Source organism: Heteronotia binoei, chromosome 2, assembly GCF_032191835.1.
Source record: "Heteronotia binoei isolate CCM8104 ecotype False Entrance Well chromosome 2, APGP_CSIRO_Hbin_v1, whole genome shotgun sequence".
NCBI lineage: Eukaryota > Metazoa > Chordata > Lepidosauria > Squamata > Gekkonidae > Heteronotia > Heteronotia binoei.
Genome location: NC_083224.1, coordinates 44098317 through 44126234, shown reverse-complemented (window position 1 = coordinate 44126234; position 27918 = coordinate 44098317). Strand labels below are relative to the sequence as shown.

The following is a 27918-nucleotide window of genomic DNA, read 5'->3' as shown; positions in this document are numbered from 1 at the left end:
ATTCTTGTTCCATTCGTATGGATAAAGTAGGGACAATCTTTGAAGTAGCGCTTAGGTAAGCAACAGGCTTTATCAACGTTTTTGTTACTGTTGTTGCTTTTGTCAGTTATGATTCAAATTGTAATTTACATTGTGGTTGATTCTTTCAAATTCAATTTGTTGTTATTTGATTAACAGCCTACTGGATTTTTTAAAAAAAGGAAAAGTGGAGATATTGGTATTGGAAGCGCAAGTGCCCTCCCCTGGCATTTGATTGATGTGAGTAGGCAAGGAGCTATGTGGTTTGAGGAGAATTGCAGATTTATACCCTGCCCTTCTCTCTGAATCAGAGACTCAGAGCGCTTTACAATTTCCTATATTTTCTCCCCCCACAACAGACACCCTGTGAGGTGGGTGGGGCTGAGAGGGCTCACATAGCAGCTGCCCTTTCAAGGACAACTCCTGCGATAGCTATTGCTAACCCAAGGCCATTCCAGCAGCTGCAAGTGGAGGAGTGGGGAATCAAACCTGGTTCTCCCAGAGTCCACGCACTTAACCACTACACCAAACTGATAACAGGCAGAATTTTTTTTTTTCTTTTAAAATAAGCCTTGTGGTAACATAATGACTTAAAGTTTTTACAGTGCTGTCCTAAGCATATATTTGTTTACTCTGAAATAAGTTCTGCAGAGTTCAGTAGGGCTTGCTTCACAGAAAATCCATTTTGGAGCTGGTCTGTTGCAGTACATAAGAACATAAAAGAAGTCATGTTGGAACAGGCCAATGGGCCATCTAGTCCAACACTCTGTCACACAGTGGCCAAAAAACCAGGTGCCATCAAGAGGTCCACCAGTGGGGCCAGGACACTAGAAGCCCTCCCACTGTTGCCCCCCCAGCACCATTACTTGCCCCAGAGAGTTGCATCTGTGCCCTTATGACTAATAAACACTGATGGACCTCTGTTTCATATGTTTAACCAGTTCCCTTTTGAAGCTGTTTATGCTTGTAGCTGCAGCCTGCCACCACCTCCTATGGCAGTAGAAACAAAGCAAAGACATGTTCATTGAAGCATAAGCATTTGTGGTCTCAAGTAAAGTGAGTAGGGCATGTGTGAACTATTGTGCCCCTTCTCCCATCACAGAGACCAGAGTGGAATGCATGATGTAAAGCCTTTCCCCTGGAGTAGCATGAGGATGGAATGTGACTGGGATACTTGGAATTTTAAGCGTTCTTGAACAACTTTGTTGTGATGCCTCCACATATCAAGTAAAATTATGATTCCATTTATTAACAGGTTTGTTTATGCAGCTCATAGACTTTTGGACAAGACAAAATGTTGTACAAAGTGTTAAATATAAAGTAGAAGAAGAACCTAAACCACCAATGTAAACAATTAAAAGTATCAAAAGCGATGGCAGAATAAAGTGATTAAAACAATCTTAAATGAGGGAAAAATGGAGTACTTGAAGATTAATTTCTCTGGGGCCAATCATAAGTATTATAGAGTCTCAGAGTTGCAGATATCTATATGGCAAAAAGAAAACTATATGGTTCTCTTTCCCCCTCACCATAGAGGCTTGCTTGGCTTCTGGGGGGTTCCAAGTTCAATCCCCACCATCTCTACAAACAGCTGTGTGACTTCTTAGAGTCTTGACCTCTGAAATGATAGTAGGTCACTCTGCACATTAGGTCCTCACTCCAAACATGCTGGGTCCAGGTGGACACCCTGTGTTAACAGTTGGTCTAATATTCACACAAGTAATGAGTTTTCAAGGCCTGCATGTGCGATATCTGATTCATATTGCCACAGTGGTGTATGTGAAGAAGCTTCAGCCTCATAACCCTGTGCTGTTTTCCCAAATCGCAGTGATGTATTCTAGGCTTGTGGGTTTTCCAAACAGGCTCTCCCCCACGGACTGTTTCAAGTCAGGAAAATCATGTGGAAGGGGAAGGCCTTTTCCCCCATGCACACTGGAGTCATCCAAGTTGTGTACAAAATAAGTGGGAGCCTGTAGTTCACGTGAGTAAGAATATTGGGGACGGAAGATTCATACAGAAATTATATTACTATCCATCCCTTCATCATAGTTCACCAGTTCTTGCATGCTACAGCAGAATACATACAAGCAGAGCTTTTTGGGAAAAACCCAGCAGGAACTCATTTGTGTATTAGGCCACACTCCTAGACATCACCCATTGTTTCACACAGGGCTTTTTTGTAGAAAAAGCCCAGCAGGAACTCATTTGCATATTAGGCCACACCTCCCGACACCAAGCCAGCCAGAACTGCATTCCTGTGTGTTCCTGCCCCCCAAAAGCTCTGCATACAACCTAAACACAGTCATAGACTGTGTCACTCCTGCATAGATTTACCCATTCTTGTCAGACTTAAAAATTCACAGAACCCATATACCTCGTAATCAGTTTTTATGGTGAAGAGAAAGGGTCTCCATGACAAATCCACACAGAAGAGTGTATGATAAGAGGGAAGTAAGAGTAATATGGGGTGACCTTAGAGCATGAGTGATTGAGAGAAGTGGGGAATCAAAAACAGGTAATGTAACATCTTGGAAGACAAGGGTCATTTTCTAGACCAGAGGGGCTCAACTTCAATAAGTATTGCTTTAAAATGGCCTTTAGCAGCTATACCATGAGCCAACTGAGAAGCTAGTTGGCTGGGACCCTTCTGGGGTACAAACTATTTAATAAAAACTATGCCTGGCATTGGCTACAGAGCTAGATTGCATATCAAATTCCATACTAGCATTCAAGCATTAAGCTAAGTAAGGATAGAAAGAAAAGGAAAAAACATGCCATCTCCCTGAACTCTACTTACTCTAATGAAGTTGGGGCTAGGATAAGCTAATAACCCTTGAAGTTGCAGCAACAGTCTATTACCTTAGTTCTCATGGTTGAGACTATTGTTCCTTGGTACTATTAATAATATGTTTCTGGGGTTTGAGCCCCCATGAAGCTGCATTATCAGACCACTGACCTATCTAAGTCATTGTCAACTCTGAGTGGCAGCAACTTTCCAGGGTCTCAGTTAAAAGCCTTTAACATCACCTGCTGCCTGGTCATTTTATCTGGAAATGCTGGCAACTGAACCTGGGACCTTCTGCACACAAAGTAGATGCTGTGCCACTGAGCCAGGACCCCACCTCTTGATGATGTTCTCATGATATGGATGATATTTAAGAGTTGCTAATGAACCTGGAGAAAAATATTCTGTGTCTTAAATATAGGCTTTGTGTGTGGAAATGGACAGCTGAAACTTTTCATGGCATGGAGGTAAATCACACCAGCTGGCAGATAGCATCTTGTTAAGTCCATATTAAAGAGACAGAATATTTCTTTCTCTAGGTTTTCAGGAACCCTAATGATATTCTCATAGAGATGTCAACCTTGCACTGCTGCTAAAGAACAAGCTGGATTGTTTTGCTTTGAAATTCACAGCTGCTCCTCTGGTGCGCATCCTGACCTTGGTCGGCTTTTCTTGGCTTTGAGGGGAAGGTTTTGCAGACCTTGGCTTCTGTTTAGATTCCCCTGGCGTTAAGAGGCTTAAGCTGAACGTTCTTCTTTATCAGCACTTTTTAAATTTCTCGTTCTTGTGTGTCAGTGCCAGTTCTGTGCCAATGTGAAATTGCATCTAAGGAGGTCTGTCCAGGAAATGCATTTAGCCCAGCGTTCCCAGATTGCCTTGAGGGGAGACTGTGCAACTCTTTCACAGGCTTATCAAATATTGCTAAGCAGTCAATACATTTGTAATTATTTTTCATGGTGAGTTGAATAATGTCTTCATAATAGATCCAGCCTGGAGAATGAACAGATGAAGTCAATGGAAATAAAAAGTGGAGTCCATGAAAAGTGGAGATCTAAGTGATCTGGAGAACTGGGGCTCTAAATCAGTTACTCGTGTAGCTCCAGCAGAACAGAAAATATCATAGTGAAATAATAGCTTTTATTAGACCATCTCATTTTCAAAATGCAGTATGCAGCTTTTCTAATTACACACACTACTTCTATAAGAATGCATGTGATGTTCACTCCAACTTGTACTTCTTTTAAGATGTTTTTTAGCCTTATCTTGGAATGGAGGGAGATATTATATACTCCAAATGGGAACATCATCCTATAATCAGTTCCATTTATTTCAGTGGGGCTTGCTTCCAAGTAGCTGTTGGTAGGTTTTCAGCATTGATTAGGGAAATGCTAGGCCATGTATTGAAGTCAGACAAAGGCTGCTTAGGGCAAGGCAGTAATGAAGGATACTTTCTTTGATAATATAAACACCAGATGCAAGATGTATCTGTCATTTTATTTAGGACTTGTAGATCTTACAGAAAGCAGAGAGAGGAGAAAAAAATGATAACTTCTTAGCAAAACTGAAGATTAGTTCCAATTTTAGTATATGTGCTGCCGAAGCGAGCACATGAAGATTAGTTTTGAAAAGCAGACTGTGCACAAAGTCAACAAGAGCCAAGACTTTATTCTCCAAGGCAGTGGTCCCCAACCTTCTTGATACTGGGGACCAGTACCAGGGCTGGCCCGCCCACCGCGGCCCCAGGGCCGGCAGGGTGGGGGCATCGAATTCCCCCCCCACCCCCTGTGGCACTGTGCATTCTCGCCCCCCCCCCCCCCCCGTGCCATGCAGCCTTGCTGCCCTGCCTCCCTCTCCTCACGGCGCCGCACAGCCTCCTCGCAGCGCCTCTGCAGTGGCAGGCCACTTGCTGAAGAAGCGGCCCACGGGAGTTTAGCTCCGTCACCCCCCACCCTGTGCGACGAGGCTCGGGTACCCCCTCCTGCTGCCTTCCCTCTCTCCCCGGGGATGCAATGCAGCGCTGCCCTCCCCCCTCCTCCCTCAGATCGAGTAGAGCGGAGTCGAAACTGTGCCTTACTAGTTTCGATGGGGCTAGCACGTCGTCTAACAATTTGAAGTACGCGCGAGAAAATGCTTCTCCCTCACTTCCTGTTCCAGGAAGGAGAGGGGGGAAGAAGCATTTTCTGGCGCGTACTTCAAAGTGTTAGACGGCGTGCTGGCCCCATCGGAACTGGTAAGGCCCAGTTTCAGCGCGGCTCTCCGCAATCGGAGGGAGGGAAACGGCGGAGCGCTGCGCTGCATTGCAGCACCGGGGAGAAAGGGAGGGCAGCGGCCAGGGGCTGATGAAGCTAAACTTCGTGGTGGTGGTGCTGGGGGCCGCCAGCCTTCGCGGTCCACTTGCAGACAGGCCCTGGCCCTATAGTGGTCCCCGGCCCCGGGGGTTGAGGACCCCTGCTCTAAGGATTTAATTTATCCCCCACTAGAGGGTGGTCATGACTCTTTTAAAATTTAGCCATTCGGTTTTGGAACCATGCAGTGCTAAGCAATAAACAGTCAATGTGTTGTCCGTATAATTGAGGCTATCATACTCTGATTGCATCATGAGAAGACAAGAGTCACTGGAAAAGTCAAAGGTGGCGGGAAAAGAGGAAGCTCCAACATGAGATTGATTAAAAGAAGCCATGGGCCCCTGACTTCAGCAAGCCCAGTCTTGTCAGATCTTGGAAGCTAAGCAGGGTTGACTCTGGTAAGTACTTGGATGGGAGACCTCCTTGGAATACCAGAGCCAGAAGCAGGGGTAGGCCTTTTTCAGTCACCTCTGAATATCCTCCGTGTCCCCAGTAGGGGTCAGTCACCAGAAGTTGCCATAACTTCCAGGCGCACACGCACACATGAACATCAAAAAAAAAAAAAAAGAAGAAGAAGAAGCCACGGCCCTCTGTTTGCAGGGCCTGAGCAAGGCTGCTAATAGGATGTTTTGAAGGTCATCAATTCATGGGTCTCCATAAGTTGGAAGTAACTTGATGGCACTTAACACACAAACTCAGACTTTACACTGTACAGAACTAGTGCACACTTTACAAAGTCTCTGTGGGGGAAAGGTGAGTTATCAACAGACATAGTCTGGGAGTTCCACGCCGGGAACTTAATTGAATCAGGTCCTTTGGGAGAGGGTGCTTCCTTATTTGTAACAGCTTTAGGAAGCTGTTTGGCCCATGGGATAACTTACGTGTACTGAGGATTATCTTAAACCTTCCCTAATGGTTCAAACAGCAGCCCTCTGCAGAGCCATTTCATTACAGGAAAATGGTGGGGGCAGATTTATGCCCTTTTCCCCATGTGCCATGGCCACAATCCAAATCAGCCACGGGGGGGGGGGGGGTGTCACAGTGCAATGAGATACAACCAGAAACTAAAACCATACCAATATGATACTGTATACTAATAAAGCTTTTTTAAAAAGCACCAAGGTTTATTGTTTTCATTCAAATTTCAACTCACTGTTATACAATATACTATCAGAGAATCACTCTCATTACAATGTTCCACCAGAGAATCCTTGGAATTTTATAGAATATATACAAATTGATTTTCTATATATTGGATTCTCTGATAGAACATTGTGATCAGTGATTCTCTGATAGTACATTGTACAATGTGTTGAAATTTGAATGAAAACAATATAACTTAGTGTGTTTTTTAAACGGTCTTTATTAGTGTACAGCGTCATATTGGTTTGGTTTCACAGTTTCTGACCGAATCCAAAATCAGGCCTGTGCATGCCTAGAAGTTGTTCCCAACATGGAACTCCTGGCACATGTCTAGTTGACAGTCTTATGTGTCTACTACATGGACTTTCACAAAGTTCACTTGAAGTGGCCAAACAGTCCTCCTGGTTTTCATTGTTCCTTGCAGACATATGGACTGTTAGTAGAAGAGCATGGGGGCAGAAAAGCTGAGATTTTGCAGGAGTAAAATTGACATGGTCTGGAGACACTGCACGGTTGGCTGGAGGCTTGCCCAGAGTACAAATCAGACTGTAAAGTAACTCTAAATAATGAAAAGTGTCTAGTGGAGTTTATGTCACTAAGAACTCACTAAACACCAAGGAATATATTTTGAATATGATTTTGTTGTTGTTGGTATCTTCACACTCTAGACCTTAAGGTATTGATGCCGTCAAATCACAGCTAATGTATGGCAGTCCCCTGGGATTTTCAATGCAAGAAATTTTTAGAGGTGGTTTGCTGTTGCCTGCCTCTGCATAGCAACTTTCTTGGTGGTCTCCCATCCCAGTACTAACCAAGTCTGACCTTGCTTAGCTTCTGAGATTTGTCAATATCTGTTTAATTAAGGCAGATCCTGATGAAAGAGAGCAAATGTGATAGTACTTGCACTCATTAACACCAATTACAGACTAAACTAAACTAAATTAAACAAAATTTATTCTAGCAAATACGTTTTTAAATCAGAGCACACATTGGATGCATGGATGTACACTTGAATGCCTCCAAGGAAGTGAGTTCTGCCTGATGAAAGCTTGTGCTGGGATAAATCTTTTTAGTCTTTAAGGTGGCCCTTAATAAGCTTTTATTCCAGCACTAGGTTTCATAGACTAGATTATTCATCAGGCCCATCTGATTATATGGGCTCTAGTCCATGGAAACATATGCTGTAGTGAAATGTTTTTAGTCTTTAAAGTGCCATGTGATTTCAGTTTCTCTTGCTCATTTTGTACTTTTAGCCACTTTGGGCCCAGAGGGGCAAAAGCATTATATAAATAAATAAATAAATAAATAAAACAATAACTGGAGCCAATGTGACATAGTAGTTAAAGTGTTGGGCTAGGACCCGGGAACTCCAGGTTTGAATCTCCACTCAGCTGTGGAAGCAATGGCTTCATGTATAAATAATTCAGGGTCACCCAGCCAACCCCCTTGGGTCGAACCTGCAAGGCCTAACATTAGAGCTTCCATCCAGGTGCCACTGTGTCAACAATACAGGGTGACATTGGGCCAGTTATACACTCTCAACCTAAACTATGTTGGGATAAAGTGGAGGAGAGGAGAAAGCTGTTTTGGGTTACCACTTGTGAAAGAGATTACATGTAAATAAAGTAAGTAATTTAAAAAAAAATAATTCCCACATTTTTCCTAAGTGTGGATTTAACAAGCTGAAAAACCATGCCTTTGTGTGAATTAGGACTGAAAATCTTGTAAGGGATAAATAGTCTTCTGGAGGCGGACCTGGCATGCGTGACCGAGACCTGGGTGCGTGATGGGGAGACCGTAGCCCTCTCTCAGACGGCGCCCCCGGGATACTCGGTCTTTCACCAGTCCCGGACTAGTGGGCGGGGGGGGGAGGAGTGGCGCTTCTCATACGAGAGGTTTACTCCTTTAGGGCCCTCCCAGCCCCGGAGATCAGGGGTGTTGAATGTGTCGGCCTGATGTGGGATGTTGGGGAGGGGTTGGCGATCTGGCTGGTGTACCGTCCGCCTAACGCACCGGCCGGTGCCTTATCATCCCTGATGGAGGCCGCGGCGGGCTGGGCATTGGAGTACCCAAGGCTGCTGGTCTTGGGTGACTTCAATGTTCACGCCGATGACGCGGCCTCCAGTCAGGCGATGGACCTGGTGTCATCCATGATAACACTCGGACTCTCCCAAGTTGTCACAACGCCCACTCATCAGGCGGGGCACATGTTAGACCTGGTCTTCGCGGCGGGAGTTTTAGTGAACGATATTACTGCCAGAGCAGTGCCATGGTCGGATCAATTTGCCCTTAAGGCTCGCGTGGGTGTGCCACCCCAAACCTGTTTAGGCGGAGAGCGTATTTTAGCTCGCCCGCGGAGCCTGATGGACCCGGAACGGTTCCTGACGGCCCTGAGGGATCCCGGGCCCCCTGGCGACTCCTTGGATGGTCTGGTGGAGTCTTGGAATGATAGACTCTCCAGAGCTATCGAAGAAATCGCACCTAGACGTCCTCTGCGCTCCTGTTTGAAGTCGACGCCCTGGTATAACCAGGGGTTGCGACAACTAAAACGGGAACTCAGACAACTAGAGAGGCAATGGCGGCGTACTCAAGACGAAGCAACTCGAACATCTTATAGAGAGATTATGAAGTCCTATGAGGTGGCAATCAAAACCGCAAAGAGAACATACTTTGCGGCTGAGATTGCGTCTGCAACATCGCGCCTGGCGCAACTATTTAATATAATTCGGAGTCTAACAACACTGCCGCAGGGCAGACCAAATTGTAAAGAATTGGAGATTGGCTGTGAGGCTTTTGTAAATTTCTTTGCGGACAAGATCGCGTCGCTCCGCCTTGACCTCCCTGCCACATTGGAGGCAGTTAGCGAAACCGAGGCTCCGGGCCTGTCTTCGGATTATGTTCTGGATGGTTTCAGCCCTCTCAGCCTGGAGGAAGTTGACAGGATCCTCTTATCTGCTCGCCCAACAACCTGTAAATTGGACCCATGCCCCTCCTGGCTTATTAAATCCTGCCAGAGGGAGCTTAGATATCATGTGCGGGATATCATAAATAGATCCCTCACAGAAGGGCAATTTCCAACACAGCTTAAAGAGGCGGTGGTCCGTCCCCTCTTGAAAAAAACATCATTAGACCCGGCCCAATTGGCACATTATTGGCCGGTTTCGAATTTGCCCTTTCTGGGCAAACTTATCGAGAGGGCAGTGGCGATGCAGCTACAGACTTTCCTGGATGATGCTTCCGTCCTTGATCCCCTTCAGTCCGGCTTCCGCCCGGGCCATGGGACGGAGACGGTGCTGGTCGCCCTAGTAGATGACCTGCAACGGCATCTGGATCGGGGTGGCTCGGCGGTACTGATGTTGTTGGACCTATCGGCGGCGTTCAATACGGTCGACCATCGGCTGCTGGCCCGCCGTCTCGCCGACGCGGGGATTCAGGGGTTAGCCTTGCAATGGCTTTCCTCTTTCCTTGAAGGTCGGGGACAGAGGGTCGCTATTGGGGATGAGCTGTCCCGTAGGCACACACTTGATTGCGGGGTGCCTCAGGGTGCGGTTCTTTCCCCGATGTTATTTAACATCTATATGCATCCCCTCGCCCAGATTGCCCGAAGGTACAGGCTGGGTTGTCACCAGTATGCTGATGACACCCAGCTTTATCTGCTTATGGACGGCCAGCCGGTCTGCGCCTCACAAAATCTGGACCGGGCACTACAGGCTGTGGCTGGGTGGCTCAAGCAGAGTGGGCTGAGGCTAAATCTGGCGAAGACAGAGGTCCTTTGCTTGGGCCGTCGGGGTCCGGGAAGGGAAATATTCCGGGTTTTTGACGGTGTGCCGCTGATTGCGACGCATAGAGTCAGGAGCCTGGGGGTACTTCTGGAGCCTTCCTTAACAATGGAGGCCCAGATAGCAGCCACTGCCAAGTCCGCATTCTTCCATCTTAGGCGGGCAAGGCAGCTGGCTCCCTTCCTGGAGCGCGACGATCTAGCAACGGTGATCCATGCTACGGTCACCTCGAGGTTGGACTACTGCAATGCCCTCTACATGGGGCTGCCCCTGTGCCGAACCCGGAAATTGCAGCTGGTGCAGAACGCCGCCACCCGGTTGTTATTGGGGCTCCCAAGGTGGGAGCACATTCAGCCGGGACTTCGGGCTCTGCACTGGCTGCCAATATCCTACCGAGTTCGGTACAAGGTGCTGGTTATTACCTTTAAAGCCCTATATGGCCTAGGACCTGCCTACCTGAGGGACCGTCTCTTCCCACACATTCCCCAGCGAGCACTGAGATCGGGAACTCAAAACCTCCTGGTTGTCCCCGGGCCAAAAGAAGCCCGTTTGAAAGCTACAAGGGACAGGGCCTTCTCCATAATGGCTCCATCTTGGTGGAACCAGCTGCCGGAAGAGGTAAGGGCCCTGCGGGATCTTACCCAATTCCGCAGGGCCTGTAAGACAGCCCTCTTCCGGCTGGCCTACAACTGACCGGCACTGAGTACTGAACACTGAACATCGAATTTGAACTGAGCATAACTTAAGACCACTGAATGATTTTAATGTTTTATGTATATAACAAATGTTTAGATTTTTAATTATAAATTATGTAATGTTAATTTTAATGCTTAATTTTATATTTTATGTTAGTTTTACATGTTGTAAGCCGCCCTGAGCCACCTAGTGGGAAGGGCGGGATATAAATCTCAGATAAATAAAATAAAATAAATAAAATTAAGAAGGAAACTAAGAACAATAGCCAGATGATAATGATTTCTTATGGTAGGCTAAATTTACTATTATTATTTTTAAAAAAGCATATTTCCATGTGTTACCTCTCAAATTCATGTATCTGGTGGTCTAACCCCTGTCAGGATCAGACCAGGTGCTCTTATGTAATACATAGGCTGAGCCCTGACTTGGACTGCCCAGGCTATCAGATCTTGGAAGCTAAGAAGGGTCAGCCTTGGTTTGTGTTTGGATGGGAGACCGCCATGAAGTTCAGGGTTGTTAGGCAGAGACAAGCAATGTAAACCACTTCTGAATGCCTCTTGTTTTGAAAGCCTTATGGAGTCATTATGTCAGTTGTGACTTGACAGCAATAAATAAATAAGGCTGCAACCTTACACTTATGACTAAGCCATTGTTGCCATTTCTTAGATACCAAGTTATTAAACTTCTGTTCAGCTCCTAGAAATGACCACAGTGCTTATGTTAGCAGAGGGAAATACTGATTTCACCACAAAGAAATTAATTAATTATCCTATGGCAGTGTGTGTAGTATAGCCTGGCGATCCTAAAATTGTCTGGCAGCCAGAAGTTCTAGTTCTTTTAGTGTTATGTACCATTAGGTGGTGAGCTAGACTTGTTTTTAAGGCAAGAGACATTTCAGAGGTGGTTTGCCATTTTTGGCTCTGTATCACATCCCTAGTATTTCTTGGAGGTCCAAATTTCTTGGAGGTCCAAATAAGCCCTGCTTATCTTCTGATAACTGATGAGAACAGGCTAGTCTGGGTTATCCAGGTCAAGGCTTCATCAGAAACAGTTCATAATTTATGGAACCTCTTGAAGAGATGAGAGGAATAAATTTATGTGCCATAGGTAGCTATGGGTCTGCTGTATAGTCTCTTCTCGCAAAAACTGCACGTCAGATGCTCATGCAGGGTTCCTAGCATGCACTTTTGACAAAGCTGTTAAAAACCGGCTCCTGTGGAAGTCACTTGAGTTTATGAGCTGACCCTGTACCGCCTGTATTTTTCCACTGGTTTCCTTGCTGCTTTCGGGTGGGTTGTGTGCAGCTGCCAAAACTCTAGCTTGACTCCTTCCCCACCCACCTGATATAGTCCCCTGAGTCACTTCCTCTTTCCAGACTTTCCCTCTCTATTCAGCTCTTTGAAAAGCAATTAAGAGAGCTGTATTTGGAGAAATCATGAGTCATTTGCACCTGGATGGAAGCTGTAACGCTAGGCCTTTGCAGGCTGGACCCAAGGGGGTTGGCTGATGTGTTGAGTCAGGCCTATGCCAGGCAATTGCGGGGAGCTCCCCAGGAACTGGGCTGACCCTGGGTTATTTATACATGTTTTCATCTTAAAGAATATTCCACTTTCACAGTACGGGCAGTTTTTGTTATTCTTTTTGCATTACAGTTGCTACCTACCTGACAAAACTTGACCTGTGGTCTTCAAACAACCTGAAGGCTGCTTCAAACATGATTATTTGTGCAAAAAAGCAAGCATGTAAGCTGCATTGTTATGTTGACAACCGCATACACATTTTATTTTTGTCGTGCGCATGTATTCTGTGAAGTTGTACTATACTGTGCCTCTCTACTTGCAGGCCAGTGCAACAAAATATGATATGATAATATGTCTATAATAATCACGTGACATCTATAGTTTGTTTTCTTTGTAGGGCATGAGTAATGCTTGAAACAGCATCATGCCATTTGAAACTTGTATCCATGTAATAGGATGAATTTACGCGAGAACCAGAATGGGTTGGAAGGTAGTTTTTGACAAGTTTGGAACTGCTGCAAGGGAAATAATGGGTGGTTTTTGGAATGGTACATGAAGTTACCTTACACTGAATCAGACCATTGGTTTATTAAAATCAGTACTGTCCAGTTTGACTGCAGCACTTTGATAGTCATAGCAGCCTGTTCATAATCCTTTTCCGTTGGAGGTGCAGGAGATAGAAACAGTGACCGTGCAAAGCTGGCGCTCTGCCATTAATTCAGTCTTTTTAAACTTCAGCTGGACTTCTGTAAATTCCAGTCCTGTCTCAAACTGAGGATGAACAGCATAACTACTGTGAAAAACATTGCTGAAATAGTTACACAAATTTTCCATTATTCTAATGCAACCTTGTACATGTTTTCCTATTTTCCCCATTGGTGCATTCTACTTTACATTGCTTATCCACATTAAGGATCATACACAAGGATTTTTAAAATCAGATGGAGCTGTGTCTCCTCCCTCCTGTTCCCTCCTACTTCCCCTCCAGCATGCTGTGGGAAGCCAAGCTTCAGCTTTGGGCCACAACAAGAGAAGGAAGTAGAATAGGAAGAAACATGGAGGAGGAATCAGTTCTTGGTCTCCTAGGGGCTTTATAAATAATTGCACAACGTATGATGCAGGATGGCAGCCCTGTGGCCAAGAAGCATTGGGGAAACTTTACTCATGTGGGGAGTTCACATATTCAATATTAAATGACGCAATAGAATTCTGATGTAAAGTGGGTGCCTGATGTTTTTTTCAGCAATGACAGCATCAGTTTCACACACTGAAGCTATTAAGTGGAAGCCTTAGTGAATAGCTAAGGGCCTAATTATATGGCAGTTGTCTCATGTGGCTCTGCTGTAAGGCATGGAAGTCAGTTCCTGTGCACAAGGCTCCAATTCAGATTGTGATTGAAACACAGGAGGGGGAAGAGGCTTAAGCATTCCCTCCTGTACCCTTTCCCCAACACAAAATATGCCAGAGGGAATGAAATTTGTCCCACTGGAGAAACTACCCCATCAGTGGAGCACCCAATGGGACAAGTAGCAGCTCCTAGGTGGGGCAGTTTCAGGGCAGTAAAATGACATGGAAGAGTAATGCTGAACCCCCTTCTTGACTGCCACAGCCCCAATCTGAATCGGGCCCCATAAACCAGGGAAATGAGTTCTTACTGGGGAACCTGCAAGCATGTGTAGAACTGGAGGATCCAGGGAAAAATATAACATGTAGTTAGGCCCTATCATGTAAAAGTAACTTGGTTTAGACCCCTTCTGCACCCACCGTGGGACTTTCTCCCCACGTGTTTCTGTCTTTCATGAACAGTTCCCATGCATGGTTTGCTTCTGTTTTTTTTTTCTTGTCTGTGCATTCAGAGGAGAGGAGCATATCATACTGTCTTACTTGGAGCTGGACTGTTGTTCCGTCTGCCACATCATCATCTATTCTGACTAGCGGCAGCTTCCCAAAGTCTCAGGCAAAGAATATTCTTTCCTAACACCTGCTGTCCTGAGGTCCTCTTAAACTAGAGCGGCCATGGTGAACATGGGAATTCCCCCTATGCAGAACAAGATGTGCCCGCTTCTGAGCTATGGCCCCTTCTGTTATGTGATAGTGTGAATAACAGAGTGACCTCAGCTGTGTCTAGCGATCCAAACCAGTGTGTTAAAAGCACACAAAAAAACCTTTCCGACCACTGCTTCATCTAATCCAGTATTCTCTACTCTAACCGGTAGTAAATCTGCAAAGTCACAGGCAGAGGTTTTTTCCTAGCTCTTGTACCTGAAATCTTTTCAGCTGGCAATGTCTGGAACCTTCTGCATGTAAAGTCATACCACTGAGCTATAGTTCCTCCAAATATGTAAATTTTAACATTCCTCATTAATTAGTGTTGGGAATGATCATTTAGTAATGTCCAGGGATAAGAATATTTAGCATTGTGTCCAAAGCACTGCACATACATTACCTTAGTAATCTGTCCAATTTATTTGTAAAGTGGGTCTGCAGAAGAAGGAGGCTGAAGCCAAGGGGTGGTGGCTTGCCTACAGGTACTTTGTGAGTTCACTTGAACCAGGGACTTTCTGAAACCCAGCCTAGTGTTTGTGTCATTACATCAAGAGATCCTGGTCTATTGCTGTAAAAAATGGCCATTCAAGGTTCTTTTGCTAACAAGGTACAAGTCTAAATCAAGGTTAAGCAACTCTTGAAAGACTGCAAGCTGAATATCAGCCTTGTCTTAGGACCTCTTCCAGGAACTCAATAACCTACCTGTTTTGGATACTCTCTCCTCTTTTTTTAAATGTCAAGTCCCAGCTGACTTTTGGTGATCCTGTAGGGCAGGGGTGGCCAACAGTAGCTCTCCAGATGTTTTTTGCCTACAACTTCCATCAGCCCCAGCTAGCATGGCCAATGGCTGGGGATGATGGGAGTTGTAGGCAAAAAACATCTGGAGAGCTACTGTTGGCCACCCCTGCTGTAGAGTTTTCAAGGGTCATTCAGAAGAGGATTGCCATCACCTGCCTCTGCATCACAACCCTGGTATTCCTTGGAGATCTCCCATTCAAATATTAGCCAGGGCCAACTCTGCTTAGCTTCTGAGATCTGACAAGATCAATCTAGCCTAGGCTATCCAGATCAGGGCTTAGTTTCTCTTACAGATGCCCAAAACAGATAGGTTTGCAAGGCGTGGTGGGCTATCATGTACAGCCAGTGGATTGCATTCACATGAACACAAGAGACTGCTTTATATTGAGTCAGACCCTTGATCCATCAAGGTCAGTATTATCTACTCAGACTGGCTGTGGTTCTCCGGGGTCTAAGGTCAAGGTATTTCACATTACCTAGAATTAGAAGACGACTGCAGAGTTATACCCCGCCCTTCTCTCTGAATCAGAGACTCAGAGCGGCTTACAGTCTCCTATATCTTCTCCCCCCACAATAAACACCCTGTGAGGTGGGTGGGGCTGAGAGGGCTCTCACAGCAGCTATCCTTTCAAGGACAACTCCTGTGATAGCTTTGACTAACTCAAGGCCATTCCAGCAGCTGTAAGCGGAGGAGTGGGGAATCAAACCCGGTTCTCCCAGATAAGAGTCTGCACACAACCACTATACCAAACTGGCTCTCCTACCACCTGTTCCCTTTTAACTGAAGATGCCAGGATGTTGAAGCTGGGACCTTCTGCATGCCACACAGATGCTCTGCCACTAGGCCACAGCCCCTCTCTAATTCAACTTAGTGGATAACAAGTTCTGTAAGCCTGTGACAAGTAGATTCCCCAAGACCGCTGCATCCATTTTCTGCTTCTTGCCTCCAAAAAACTTGCATGGAAATACAGATTTTATGGAAAATCCCAAACATATCATCAAGATTTTGTCCCTTTGTTCAGCCATTGTGGTCTGTCATCGTTATCACACAGAATGCTTCACTGGCCCCTTCCCAATGACACACGCCATCCCTGTCATTTGTTTGAAAGGAATATAATTTCTACTATTTTATAGTTAAACATTTAGTGTGTCTGTGTGTGTATATGTATTGAGATTAAGGAGACAGCAAATGCTGTGTACACCAAGGCCTTGCTGGAAATAACTGTGGTTGGTGCCACAAGTAATTCAGAGTGAAGTGAAGCAGGAACGTTAAGAGAAGAAGCCTGGGAAATTAGATTCTGAAGTTCTACAGCACCCTTACACCTCACCCCAATTCCCCTTCTGCTTCCCTGCTGACCATACACTGACCATCTTCCAGGAGGAAGGGCTCTCCAAGTACAATGACTGGCTTAGAGTGCCTCTGTGGGCTTTACTCAGTGGGAGTCCAAGAACCAGCCAGTAAAGTCCCTTCATTGTCTCATGTCGGAAGGGTCCATGTGGCAGGGTGGATGCGGAAGAAGGCAGACACACCCTCCCCCCGCTAACTTCTGGTCTCCTCTTCTTTGGGGCTGTCTTGCTGGAGCTCTTCTTCATCAGACTGCACCACGGGAGTCTCGGCCCCTTCGTCGCTGGTGTCCAGGCTGTTCAGGTCTGTGGAGGCAGAAGAGGTGGACGAGATCCGAGATTTGATCTCGGTCGTGTTGGGCACTTGCAGAGAGATTTCTTCTTGATAGTGGTTGGAATCTGACCAAGGGATGAAAAATGTGAAAATGGAACAAGCAGCTGATAGGATGGCATTTGGTTGTCCCTGCCCCACCCCATCCTGTGGCCAGGTGACTCCATCAAGATTTTTGGACAAATAAATTTAGCTATTCCCCCATCATACATACATACATACATATATATATATATATATATATATACACACACACACACACACACACCACCCTCTACCAGTTGGTTATGATAGGCTTAGTTGGTTATGATAACAGAATCCTCCTTCCTTCCTGATAATTATATCCTAAATTGTCTGAATGCAAGGGATTGCAAACATTTTGTACAGTGTCCATCTAAAGCAACTAATTCTGTGCTTTATAAGCAACAGAAGGGGTGATCTGGTAGAAGTGGAGAGAAATTACAAGAAGAGGACAAAGTAAAGCAAGAACCAATAAAAAGTAACCAGTCCCATTTCCAACTGTTGATAGACAAAGATAAAAAACAATTGAATTAGGTGTTTTGGGTGGACATTTCATGCATCTGATAAAGTGAGCTCCAGTTCCCAAAAGCTTACAGTGGAATAAGTTGGATTACTCCTTAAAGTGCCACTAGAGTTCTGATTGAATCTTGCTATGTCACACTAACACTAATTACCTCTCTGGAAGTACATTACAAGAGATGCAGGTCTGTGGCAGGTGTTTTTTTTTTTGACAGGATAGCCATCTGTCCTTGGCCAGGGCGTTTTCCACCCTGGCTCCAACCTGGTGGAACTCTCTGCTGAATAACATCTGTGCCTTGCAGGACTTGATGCAGCTTTGCAGGGCCTGTAAGGCAGAGATATTCTGCCAGGCATTTGGTTGAGGGCAGTGATAGTCTCATCCTTCTGGCACTCCCATTCCCCCCCCCTCTCCGCACTACTGGAATTATCTAGCACCATATTTTAGGTTAATTAGCATATTTGTATTGTTTTTAAACTGTTTTTTAATTATATATCTTATGAATTTATTATGCTGTACACCACCCTGAGCCCTGCCTGGCAGGGAGAGGGTGTTCTAAACAATAACCAGAAAAACACCAGCCAGATGTAAGATGCTGCAATGAAAAGGTCTCTGTGCTTCTAATATTCAGCTGCACACACCATACTGGCTCTTCTTGTCATACGGCAGAGGAGCAGCATGCTTTCAATTGCAAGGCCCTGTCAAATTAATACTGTGCAGCAGATTGACTGTGGCCTTTGTACTGCAGAGTCAGTAGCAATTATACAGGTGCTGAAGGACTGTGTTGGCACTACTGCCGGCACAGGGGGTAAGTCAGCAAGGACAGTATTATTCAGTATGCATGTATTCTACATGCCTGTGGGATTGCTTCCCAAGCATAGAACCTGGTTACTAGGTGCAGTGTGAACTTAAGGAGAAGGGGGAAAGGAAACAAGCTTCAAGACCTTATGAATAGCCAGGACAATGTATGGGAGGTATTTGGTGAAAATGCAGACATTGGAGCACTCGGTATCTAGCATAACATTTTATCCTTTCCCCCATGGTTACTATGCCCTGTGCCAGCTATACTCCAACAGTGTAAATCCCAGTTCCCTTCCTCTATTCCTCCATTCCTTGCCAAGAAAAAAAGAACACTTGATTTGCAAGCCTGCATTCTAGAAACAGGTTGAGTTGCATGACATTGTGTATGGGATTTAATTTAATGTATTCTGATCCTTGAAGAGGAGTTACGATGGCATACTGATTGGTCCCTGGGGGTGCCGTATAGTTCAAGGACTTTAGTGACTGTACATTAGTATTATGATCCATTCTACTAATGAATCACTTTGGGGGAAAGGGAACCTTCAGCTGAATGTCTGACACAGTGATCCACTGACAGTGGAGCAGGTTGAGCCAATGACCTTGTAACCATTCCCTCAAAGAGCTCTGCTGCTGAATCCCCAGTCTTGTCATTAGAGGTCCACGTGCCCTGCATTCTTTCTCCATGTTTAGCCACAGGAGCTTTTGCACTTGGCTTGTGAATAACACAGCTCATCAGAGGGTCCGTTTAACTGGAATGCAGGAGGCTTTGCTGGTAAAACATTTGAGTCACCCTCAGGATGAATCACTGCAGAATAGCAGGGTCTCATCATCTCCTGCACAAAGCCTTCCAGGGTGAGAGGAAATACATGGGAGGGGAGAGGTGGGGGACATGATGGAGATGAATGGATTGAAGCTTCTGGCAATTTTTAAAAATCCCACAGTCCTTGCAAACTCAATCAGTCTGGAAGCGCTGGTGTTGGCTATCCCCCCCAATATAGTTAGTCACATTTACTTTTTGGGGAAAAAAGATGATCACTGATTTACAGATTAATAAACACTGATCAGAGTTTGGATGGGGGGTTGCTTCCATAGATCAGATTCTCCAAGAACCTGTCATTGCCATTATGAACACAGAAAGCATTCGCAGTGGCCATAGGCAGCCAAACTTCACAATACGTTTTGACACAAGATGAGCTGGGGTACTCCTTAACAGGGCAAAAAGGACCTTCTGGGACTGTTTTTGCGAGGGGAAACAGGGCTAGGGGAAAGGCTGGAGTCCCTCTCCTCCCAGCATGTGAATCAGGCCCAGCAGAGCTCGTGTAATTTGGCAGTTGGCCAAATGTATTGTGTAATTTAGCTCAGACCACCCACCCAGCAGTTTTCCCTGTGCTTTCTTTATCTCAGTGCTCCACAGCTGTCATTCCCCCACCCTCCATCACTGGAGGGTTTGGGGGGACTTGAAAATATCAGCTGTATCTCTAGTTTGCATCAGCTAACCATTTGTTAAAGGCTGAAAAAAGCCTTCCAGTGATGCTTGGGGGGGAGGGAGGGAGTGACGGCCATGGGGGTCTCAGGTAACAAAAATGGCTCCAAGGCTGGCAGGACCTGCAAAAATGTGCCCCTTCCTATCTGTGAGGCATGAAAACACACTTGGACTGAGACCTTTCCTAAAAGATCATGTCAAACTACATCTAGGAAGCACCAGGTCACAGCAGGGAAGGACCTGGATATTGGATGATTAGAGGGCAATTTTGTGTGTATGTGCCAGAAAAAGCTGTTCCAGTTTGGGTGCCAAACCAGAGCAAAATCTCCATGTGGAAGCAATCTTCATTCAATTTATCCTCATGTTTTCGTTCTGTGTGGTAAGATATCCTTCCCTCAGCTTTGTGGGCTTGTGGTCTTTCACTTCAAGATGTGGGAGCTTATGGCTTTTTTTGTGCCACTTCTCTCCACATTTAGCCCAGATTTATGCCACATTCCTGTACTCTGTTGTAAGTACAGCAGAAACCACAAGATGATGGATAGAAGAGGTGATATGTGTGGCCCACCTGTCATCATAGCACATGATTGACTGGAGAGAGTCAGAACTGTCATTCATAAATCTAGAAAACTCAGCAAGGGACTGACTGCAAGAATGTTTAGCTTTTGTGACCAGGGTTGCCAGCTGACCAGAGAAAAACCATCTCCTGTAGCTTTAACTGCTACAGGAGGGATGCTTTTCAGAGCACAGAGATCAGCATTATCACTGACTAATGTCAGAGATTATGTTACTGTTAATGGCCTGGGATAAGGGGAAAGGAACTCATTTATAACTCTGCTTGTTATATGCCGAGCACAGTGACCAGGTAGTTCTGGGATTCTCTGCTGGCAAGGGAAGCCATTAGAGGTGGGAGTGGGTCCATGTCTCTCCCTTTTTCTGCATTTCCAAAAGCCAAGGCATTGCTATTTATTCTAAGAGTGGGAATTGAGGAAAGCAGTATTGCCTAATGGCAAGTGTAAGATTGCCAGCTAACAGCCTCTCCATACTTTTCTTATTCCACTTACTGTAATAAGCAATAATGCTGCATTTAAAGAAAATGGGGGGGGGGGGGGGGTGAGACAAGAATATGGAAGCTGAACTGGAAGCTCTAGTTTTTCCTGACTTGGAATATAAGCCTGGGTCTGCCATAATTACATGATTGATACTCAGTACCCTGTTTCCCTGAAAATAAGACCTACCCCAAAAATAAGCCCTAGCAGGATTTCTATGCATTTGTTAAATATAAGCCCTACCCCGATAATAAGACCTAGTGATGGGCGTGGCTATGCAGCGTATCTGCATAGCCACGCCATGCATTTTGGCGCGGAGTGGTAAGGAAGACTGAAATATCTGGAGAGTTATGGCAATGTTCCAGAGAAGATGACTTAACTGTATCTGAATAAATGTAGATTGTTGTATCATACTTAATAAAAAATAAGACATCCCCTGAAAATAAGCCCTAGTGTGTCTTCTTGAGAAAAAACAAATATAAGACAGTGTCTTATTTTCGGGGAAACACGGTAGATTTGCATGCCATCTCTTCAGACCTACTTGAGGCAGTTATCAACCTGTCAACCTCATTGCCGTCCAGCTCAGCCCTCTGTAGATTTGGAACAGGGTGTATGGTTCTTTTCTCTTCACACCAACCCTGTGAGGTAGGTCAGGTTCAGAGAAAGTGACTGGTCTAAGGTCACCATGTGAGCATCATGACCGAGTGGGGCTTTGCACCCCAGCCTTGGCCTGACACTCTACTATGCCACAGTGGTATTCACTAGAACTGTGGTTCCTGGCCAGAAGGCCTTTTTAGTACATGAACATATGAAGTGCCTTCAGCTGAGTCAGGTTGTTGGTCTGTTGAGCTCAGTATTGTGTCACTTGATTAGTAGCCATTCTCCAAGGCCTCAAGAACAGAAAGCTCTATCTGTTGATGGATGGCCATTTGGACGCTGCCCCAGACAATCTGACCAGGGCATTAGAAGCCGTGGCAGGATGGCTGCAGTTAAGCTGGCTGAAGCTTAATCCAACTAAGACGGAGGTTCTGTACCTGGGTTGAGAGGGATTAGGATCGGGCATCCGACTCCCCACCCTAGATGGTGTGCCTTTGGTGCCAGCTCAGAGGGTGAGGAGTTTGGGGGTGATACTGGATGCCTCCCTTTCCATGGAGGCCCAGGTCACAGCAGCTGTATGATCTGCCTTTTACCATCTTTGGCAGGCCAAACAGCTGGTGCCCTATCTGACATCCTAGGACATCGCTACAGTGATCCATGCAATGGTCACTTCCAGGTTGGACTACTGTAACTCACTCTATGCAGGCTTGCCCTTGAAACTGATCTGGAAACTCCAACTGGTGCAAAATGAAGCAGCATGGCTCTTAACTGGATTGCCTGTACGGGCAAGCAGTGAACAGATGCTGTACACATTGCACTGGTTACCAGTTGAGTACCAGATCTGCTTCAGGGTTTTACTATTGACTTTCAAAGCCTTATGTGGCCTGGGACTGACATACCTACGGGACCGCCTCTCCCCATATGAGCCCTGAAGGTTGTTGCCAACCAACATCTTCTGGTCATCCCTGGCCCAAAGGACATCCGACTTGCCTCAAAAAGGACCAGGGCCTTTTTGGCCCTGGCCCCAGTGTGGTGGAATCAGCTCCCTATGAAGATATGGGTCCTACCGGATCTGCTACCTTTCCATAGGGCCTGTAAGAGTTCTGTCAGGCATTTGGTTGAGGCAGGCGGGCGTCCTTTTCTTTCCCTATTGCCTATACCATCGGCTATCCCCCTCTACAGTGATTCGTCATCTGAACCATTATATCTAAGCCACCGATTATACCTCAACCTGCACTATGAGCCTGCCCGCCTTTGTTAAACTGTACTTGTACTGTGTTGTTGTTTTAATGGTATTTTATTGATTTTATTGTATTCTGCTGGTTTTATTGGATGTAATCCGCCTTGAGCCTGCTTGGGAAAGGGCGGAATATAAATCTACCTGAATGAATGAATGAATGACTTCTGAAGCATTCATACCCTGAAATCCTTTAATGAGAGATGCCAGGAATAAAATTTGGATACATTCTGCATACCAGGCATGGTCCTCATCAGTGCACTTTCCCCTGATGCCCCAGTGTCTCCCTCTCTGGCAAGGGGAAATGAGTCTATGGGAACCTGTGATATTCTTGAAAGCCCAGAAGAGGTGAGTAGGGTTGGTTTAAAAGTGCGGAAATTGACTAGCAGGATCCTCTTGCTTGGATGTACCACCTCAAATTCCCTGGGAGAGTTAAGCTAGTGGCTTATTTAACACCTTTAGAAATAAATTAATCCAGAAGGGTGTTTACCCTGGCAAGGTGACTGGCCCTCCTTTCTGCAGTACTGGAGGGCAGATACCACAAAACTACCTGCTTGGAAAGGCTATGTTCCTGCCCACTAAGAGGTTGCAACCATAGAGCACCCGTTTTTTAGCTGCTCATTTTATAAGGAAGCATGCGGTGAAATTATTAGTCCCACTCAATGCACAGCAGCCAAGAAGGTCAGAGCGCCTGCTCCGGCTGCAACGCCACTGAGGATGTTCTCCGCAGCTGAGAACGAAACATCTGGAAGGAAAACTTTCTCCAGTAGAACACGGCACTTGATCCCGAAAGACTCTACAAACCCTAATATTAGTCTGTTGTTTGACAAAATCTCTGGTTTCATTCTATTTGGAATTTTTTTTAATCTCAGAAACTGTACTGTAATTAAATTTTATGTAAAGATTCCCATTGCTCATGAAAGTGCACAGACACCCTAAATACTATCTGTGGCACCAAAAGGGCAACCTGCTCACTTAACCCTCCTGAGGCAAAACAATCCGTGACACTGTGTGGTTGAATAATGCGCTGGAGTAGGAGATCCATCATATCCAGTGCTTATTTCCTCATCCTCTCTCTTTTGGATAGGCTCCAAGGAGCATGCAGGGGCCAGAAATGGAAATTATATATCTTTATCCACTGGCTTAGAATGTGAAATGTTTATAAAGGGAGGTAGTAGGTTTTGTAACAGAGAGAAGGAATAGTCCAGGACTTAGAAAGCTAGACCTGGATATGTGTTTATGTGAGGGAAAAAAACAGCAGGAAGGGAAGGAAACAACTATTTATGCAAATAGCAGAGCACGGGGTGGATCATGTGATAGTTTTTGAATTAAATGGTGCCGTGTGATGTGATGTCAGTTGTTTGGATTTCTCAAGCCAAAGGATAGGAATATGTGCACCAAAGACGAATCAATTAATTTTTTGGGCATGCTACAGAAACAAACTTCAGTCTGTTCCTTTGGTCGTCTGATAAGCTGCCTCAGAAGTGGAATAATTTTGCTTCTTAAAACATTCTGCTAAAATCCCATAACTGTCTCACTTCAGAAGAAAATGTCTATAATTAGAACATATGTTGCTAAACCTAGTGTGCACCGTTTTTAAAAGGAATTCTGAAATTTTCCTGTTTTATGTTGGTTTTAACCTGGTTTTGTATGTACCGATGTAAACCGCCCTGAGCCCGACTATTGGGAAGGGCAGTTAAAAATACAATACATCAAATCACATCACAATGGAGATCAGGGGTTGGGTACAAATAAGTATAGTAAAAGGAAGCCTTTAACATTCACTGTGATACAAAACATGTATTCTTCGCAGATCTGTAAAGATACAAGCATTATATTCCAAAGGGGTAAGTGAAAAAACTCTCAGTGTACGTGTTTTCACTGGTGCTCTGGGGACTGCCTCAGCAGACTGATCATCAATACCTAAAATCACTAAAAAAAAACCCAACAAAAACCAAGACCAAGCATATTTGTGAATCTGGCCTGTTCAGTACACCAATTAGAGTTCCTAAGGCTGAGTTGTTGGATATTGACAACTACTCAGTTTTCTGATTAGTGCTCTTCGGGGCTTTTTTGTAGAGAAAGCCCAGCAGGAATTTGCATATTAGGCTCCACCTCCTGACACCAAGCCAGCTGGAACTATGTTCCTGCTTAAAAAAAAAAAAGCCCTGGTGCTCTGAGGTGATCTAGAAGCTAGGTGAACATGAGGGTGGCAGCTTCTACTCTGAGGTGGAAAGTCTCTGCCCTCTCCCCTTCTAGGAATCTTAATTTCCATGTCAGCTGACATGAGAGTGGCTCACAAAGGAATTCTGAAGACCATTGTTTTAGAAACAATGGCCTAGCTCAATCTCTCCCCGTAAGTCCTTTGCTTCTTCACCAGGTTATTGTACAGTAACAAGCTGACATCTATATGACTACACTATACCCTGCCATGTCAAGCCTACGGTGAGCTATATACACCTGTCCAGTCACTGAGATCATCATCAGAGGACATACTTTGTTTATCCTCACTTTCAGAAGCAGGATTGATATCCTTCCAAGGACAGGCTTTCTCTGTGGTGATGTCTGGCTTGTAGAATTCTTTTTGTTTGACTGCATTCAGAGTTTTAGCCACCAAGGATAAGAACTTTCTGTGCTGTGAAAATATGAAGCTGTGTCAGACCACTGGTCTATCAAGGACAAACCATAAGTTCTCTTAAGTCTTTGGAACTGTGTGGTTGGCTACAGGTCATTCATATGGAATCTCAAATGCATCAACCATGAGCACAACTAGACATGATGGAGTCCCCAGGTTGGACCAGTGACAACAGTGCCACTTTAGTGCCTAAGAGGAGATTTAAAAAGCCATGATTGGGCCCACAGCATGGTGAGACCAAGCACTTGTGCCCTACCCTGTACCTTTCCAAGTGCCAGAGCAGTTGGGGGAGGGCCTTTTGGCAGTTGGAAAGGTCTGGGGGAGGGTGGACAAGACTGCCTGGTCCTGCCATATTGATTGGGCCCTTGTGGTCTTTTAAAATCTCTGATTAAGCACTAAAATGGCAGTGGCAACCCTATGTCCAACCTTGGGACACCATCACATCTAGGTGTACCCTGTTTTAATCCTAAACTCAGCCCCAGGGTTTCTGGTTTTAGCTTCATGGTGCCTGGTAATATCCACTTTCTCCTCACAACACTCCTTGTTCTCTAGTTTTGATCTCCACTATCTAGCAGAACACAATGGGCTTCCAGCTGGGCATACTTGAAATTATTCAGATATCACAGCCACAAAAATACTCATGGCAGTTTACACACACATGTACACAGAGTGATGGGCATAGTGATGGAAGTTTGCATGTACCTGGCACAAGAGCGGCAACATTGTTGTTGTCCTCCGTCCCACAGCTGAGAAACACATCCACAGTGTCTTGGTCGGAGAGGTCCATCATGTCCATCTGCTCCAGCATATCCACGTTCACCTCCATGGAGGAAATGCTGCCAAGGGGAGCTTCCAAAGAGAAGGAAGAACATGTTTGATCACTGGGACTGAAAATTTGTTATAACAAAGTTGGAACTATTTTGAGAGAAGATTTATTTTCCCAGGTGCACAAACATGTCAGCACTGGTTCAACAGGTCTTGCTGGTTTCAGAACCCTGCAAGATCTGTTTAACGGAGGTGAAAGCTGAAGGAGCATGTACCCTGCATGAGCAGAATCAGTTGAAAGTTCCAGGAAAATAATGGTCTGTCTACAATGAATAATCTATACACTTGCTACAGATCCGGAGAATAAATTGGGGAACCAATGAAACAAGGTCATGTGGTTACATGATGGATATTCACTACCCAGAGAAGCCCACACACTGTACATTTTTTATATAGCTTATGGAACTACTGCTGAGTTCCAGTCTCACAGTGCAACCCAAAATAAGAGTTTCACTCTTCTAAATCCATTGACATCAATAGCCTTTAAGGGTGTAAATTTGCTTAGGACTGCACTGTCAATATGTCCATTTCCTAACCCAAAGGAAATAATGCAAAGCCATTTTCTTTTCTTATGCAACCAGTAGGGTCCCTTCCCATGATCTAATATGCTATTACTGCTTTGTGTATCATTTGTACTGAAAAGCAGTATAAAGTAAATATCTATGCTACACAAAGCGGTACTTACGTCTCCTGTGTTCGATCTGCAGATGAGATACTGGGAAGAAGAAATCAACATCATGCTGGAAAACCTCCTCAAAGAACCTCTGTCTTTCACGTAGCTTGAGCTGCTGCTGCTGCATCTGCTCTGGGTCCAACCCCCGCTGCCCATTGTCTGTCTCAGCTGCAAAAGGACCAGGCAGAAGAGAAGGTAAGACAGAAGAAAGCAGAGGTGACTTCCTCTTTACTCTGTTTATCCAGAGCCAAGGAACTGGTGACACTGGAGATCCAAGGTCAGATCTCTCATCTTCCCTCTTCCCCCTTAAACTTTAAATCAGTTTCAACAAGCTTTGTTCTAAGCAGCAGTGTTGAGGTAATGGAGTATTTAACTCTTCCATATGCAATATTTCCTTATTCAAATCCAGTCCTACTGCTATCAGTTCGGCAAGAGAAAATACAGGTACCGACAGAAGCTGAGGGAAAGGAAAGGAAAGGTCCCCTGTGCAAGCACCAGTTGTTTCCGACTCTGGGATGACGTTGCTATCACGATGTTTTCACGGCAGACTTTTTACGGGGTGGTTTGCCATTGCCTTCCCCAGTCATCTACACTTTCCCCCCAGCAAGCTTGGTACTCATTTTCCCGATCTCAGAAGGATGGAAGGCTGAGTCAACCTTGAACCAGCTACCTGAAAACCCAGCTTCCACCGGGGATCGAACTCAGGTCATGAGCAGAGCTTAGGACTGCAGTACTGCAGCTTTAACACTCTGTGCCATGGGGCTCTACTGACAGAAGCCAAGAGGGAACGTCAATTGAAGACCAGGTGTGGAGAAAAAGCTTGAACACCCTTCCTTCAATAATGCTTTTCTTAATCAAATTTGAAGAACCCTGCACTTGCTTTAAAAATTGAAAAGGAAACCTTGGGAAATCTAATAACAGATCTCCTGCATAATGTGTGTTCTGGCTTGTAAAGGCAAAACTGCCCAGAACACATTTGATCACAGATAGAAAATTTGTTATTACAGAACTGGAATCACTTTGAGAGAAGATTTATTTTCCCAGGTGGACCAACAGGTTTTGCTGGTTTCAAAACCCTGCAAGATCTGTTTAATGGAGGTGAAACATGAATGAGCATGTACCCTCCATGAGCAGAATCACCTTCAACTCTCCAAGAAAATAATCATCTGTCTTCAATCAATAATCTGCACACTTGCTACAGATCCAGAGAACAGGTTGGGAAACCAATGAGACAAGGTCATATTGTATTTTTTTCTTTCCAAACTTTCAAGTAACTTC

At 45.1% G+C, this 27918-nt stretch overlaps 1 protein-coding gene across 1 annotated transcript in view; it reads right to left on the bottom strand.

The window, feature by feature from the left end:
* Nucleotides 1-16227: 16227 nt before the first annotated feature.
* DBNDD2 (dysbindin domain containing 2) overlaps nt 16228-27918 on the bottom strand; it is a 30807-nt gene continuing 19116 nt past the window's right edge. Inside the window, exons 2-4 of the mRNA XM_060230903.1 lie at nt 26653-26808; nt 25845-25991; nt 16228-16873 (exon numbers count right to left, since the gene is read on the bottom strand). Of these exons, the coding sequence (XP_060086886.1) occupies nt 16671-16873; nt 25845-25991; nt 26653-26808 (506 nt within the window). The 3' untranslated portion in view covers nt 16228-16670. The remainder of the gene's footprint in view (nt 16874-25844; nt 25992-26652; nt 26809-27918) is intronic.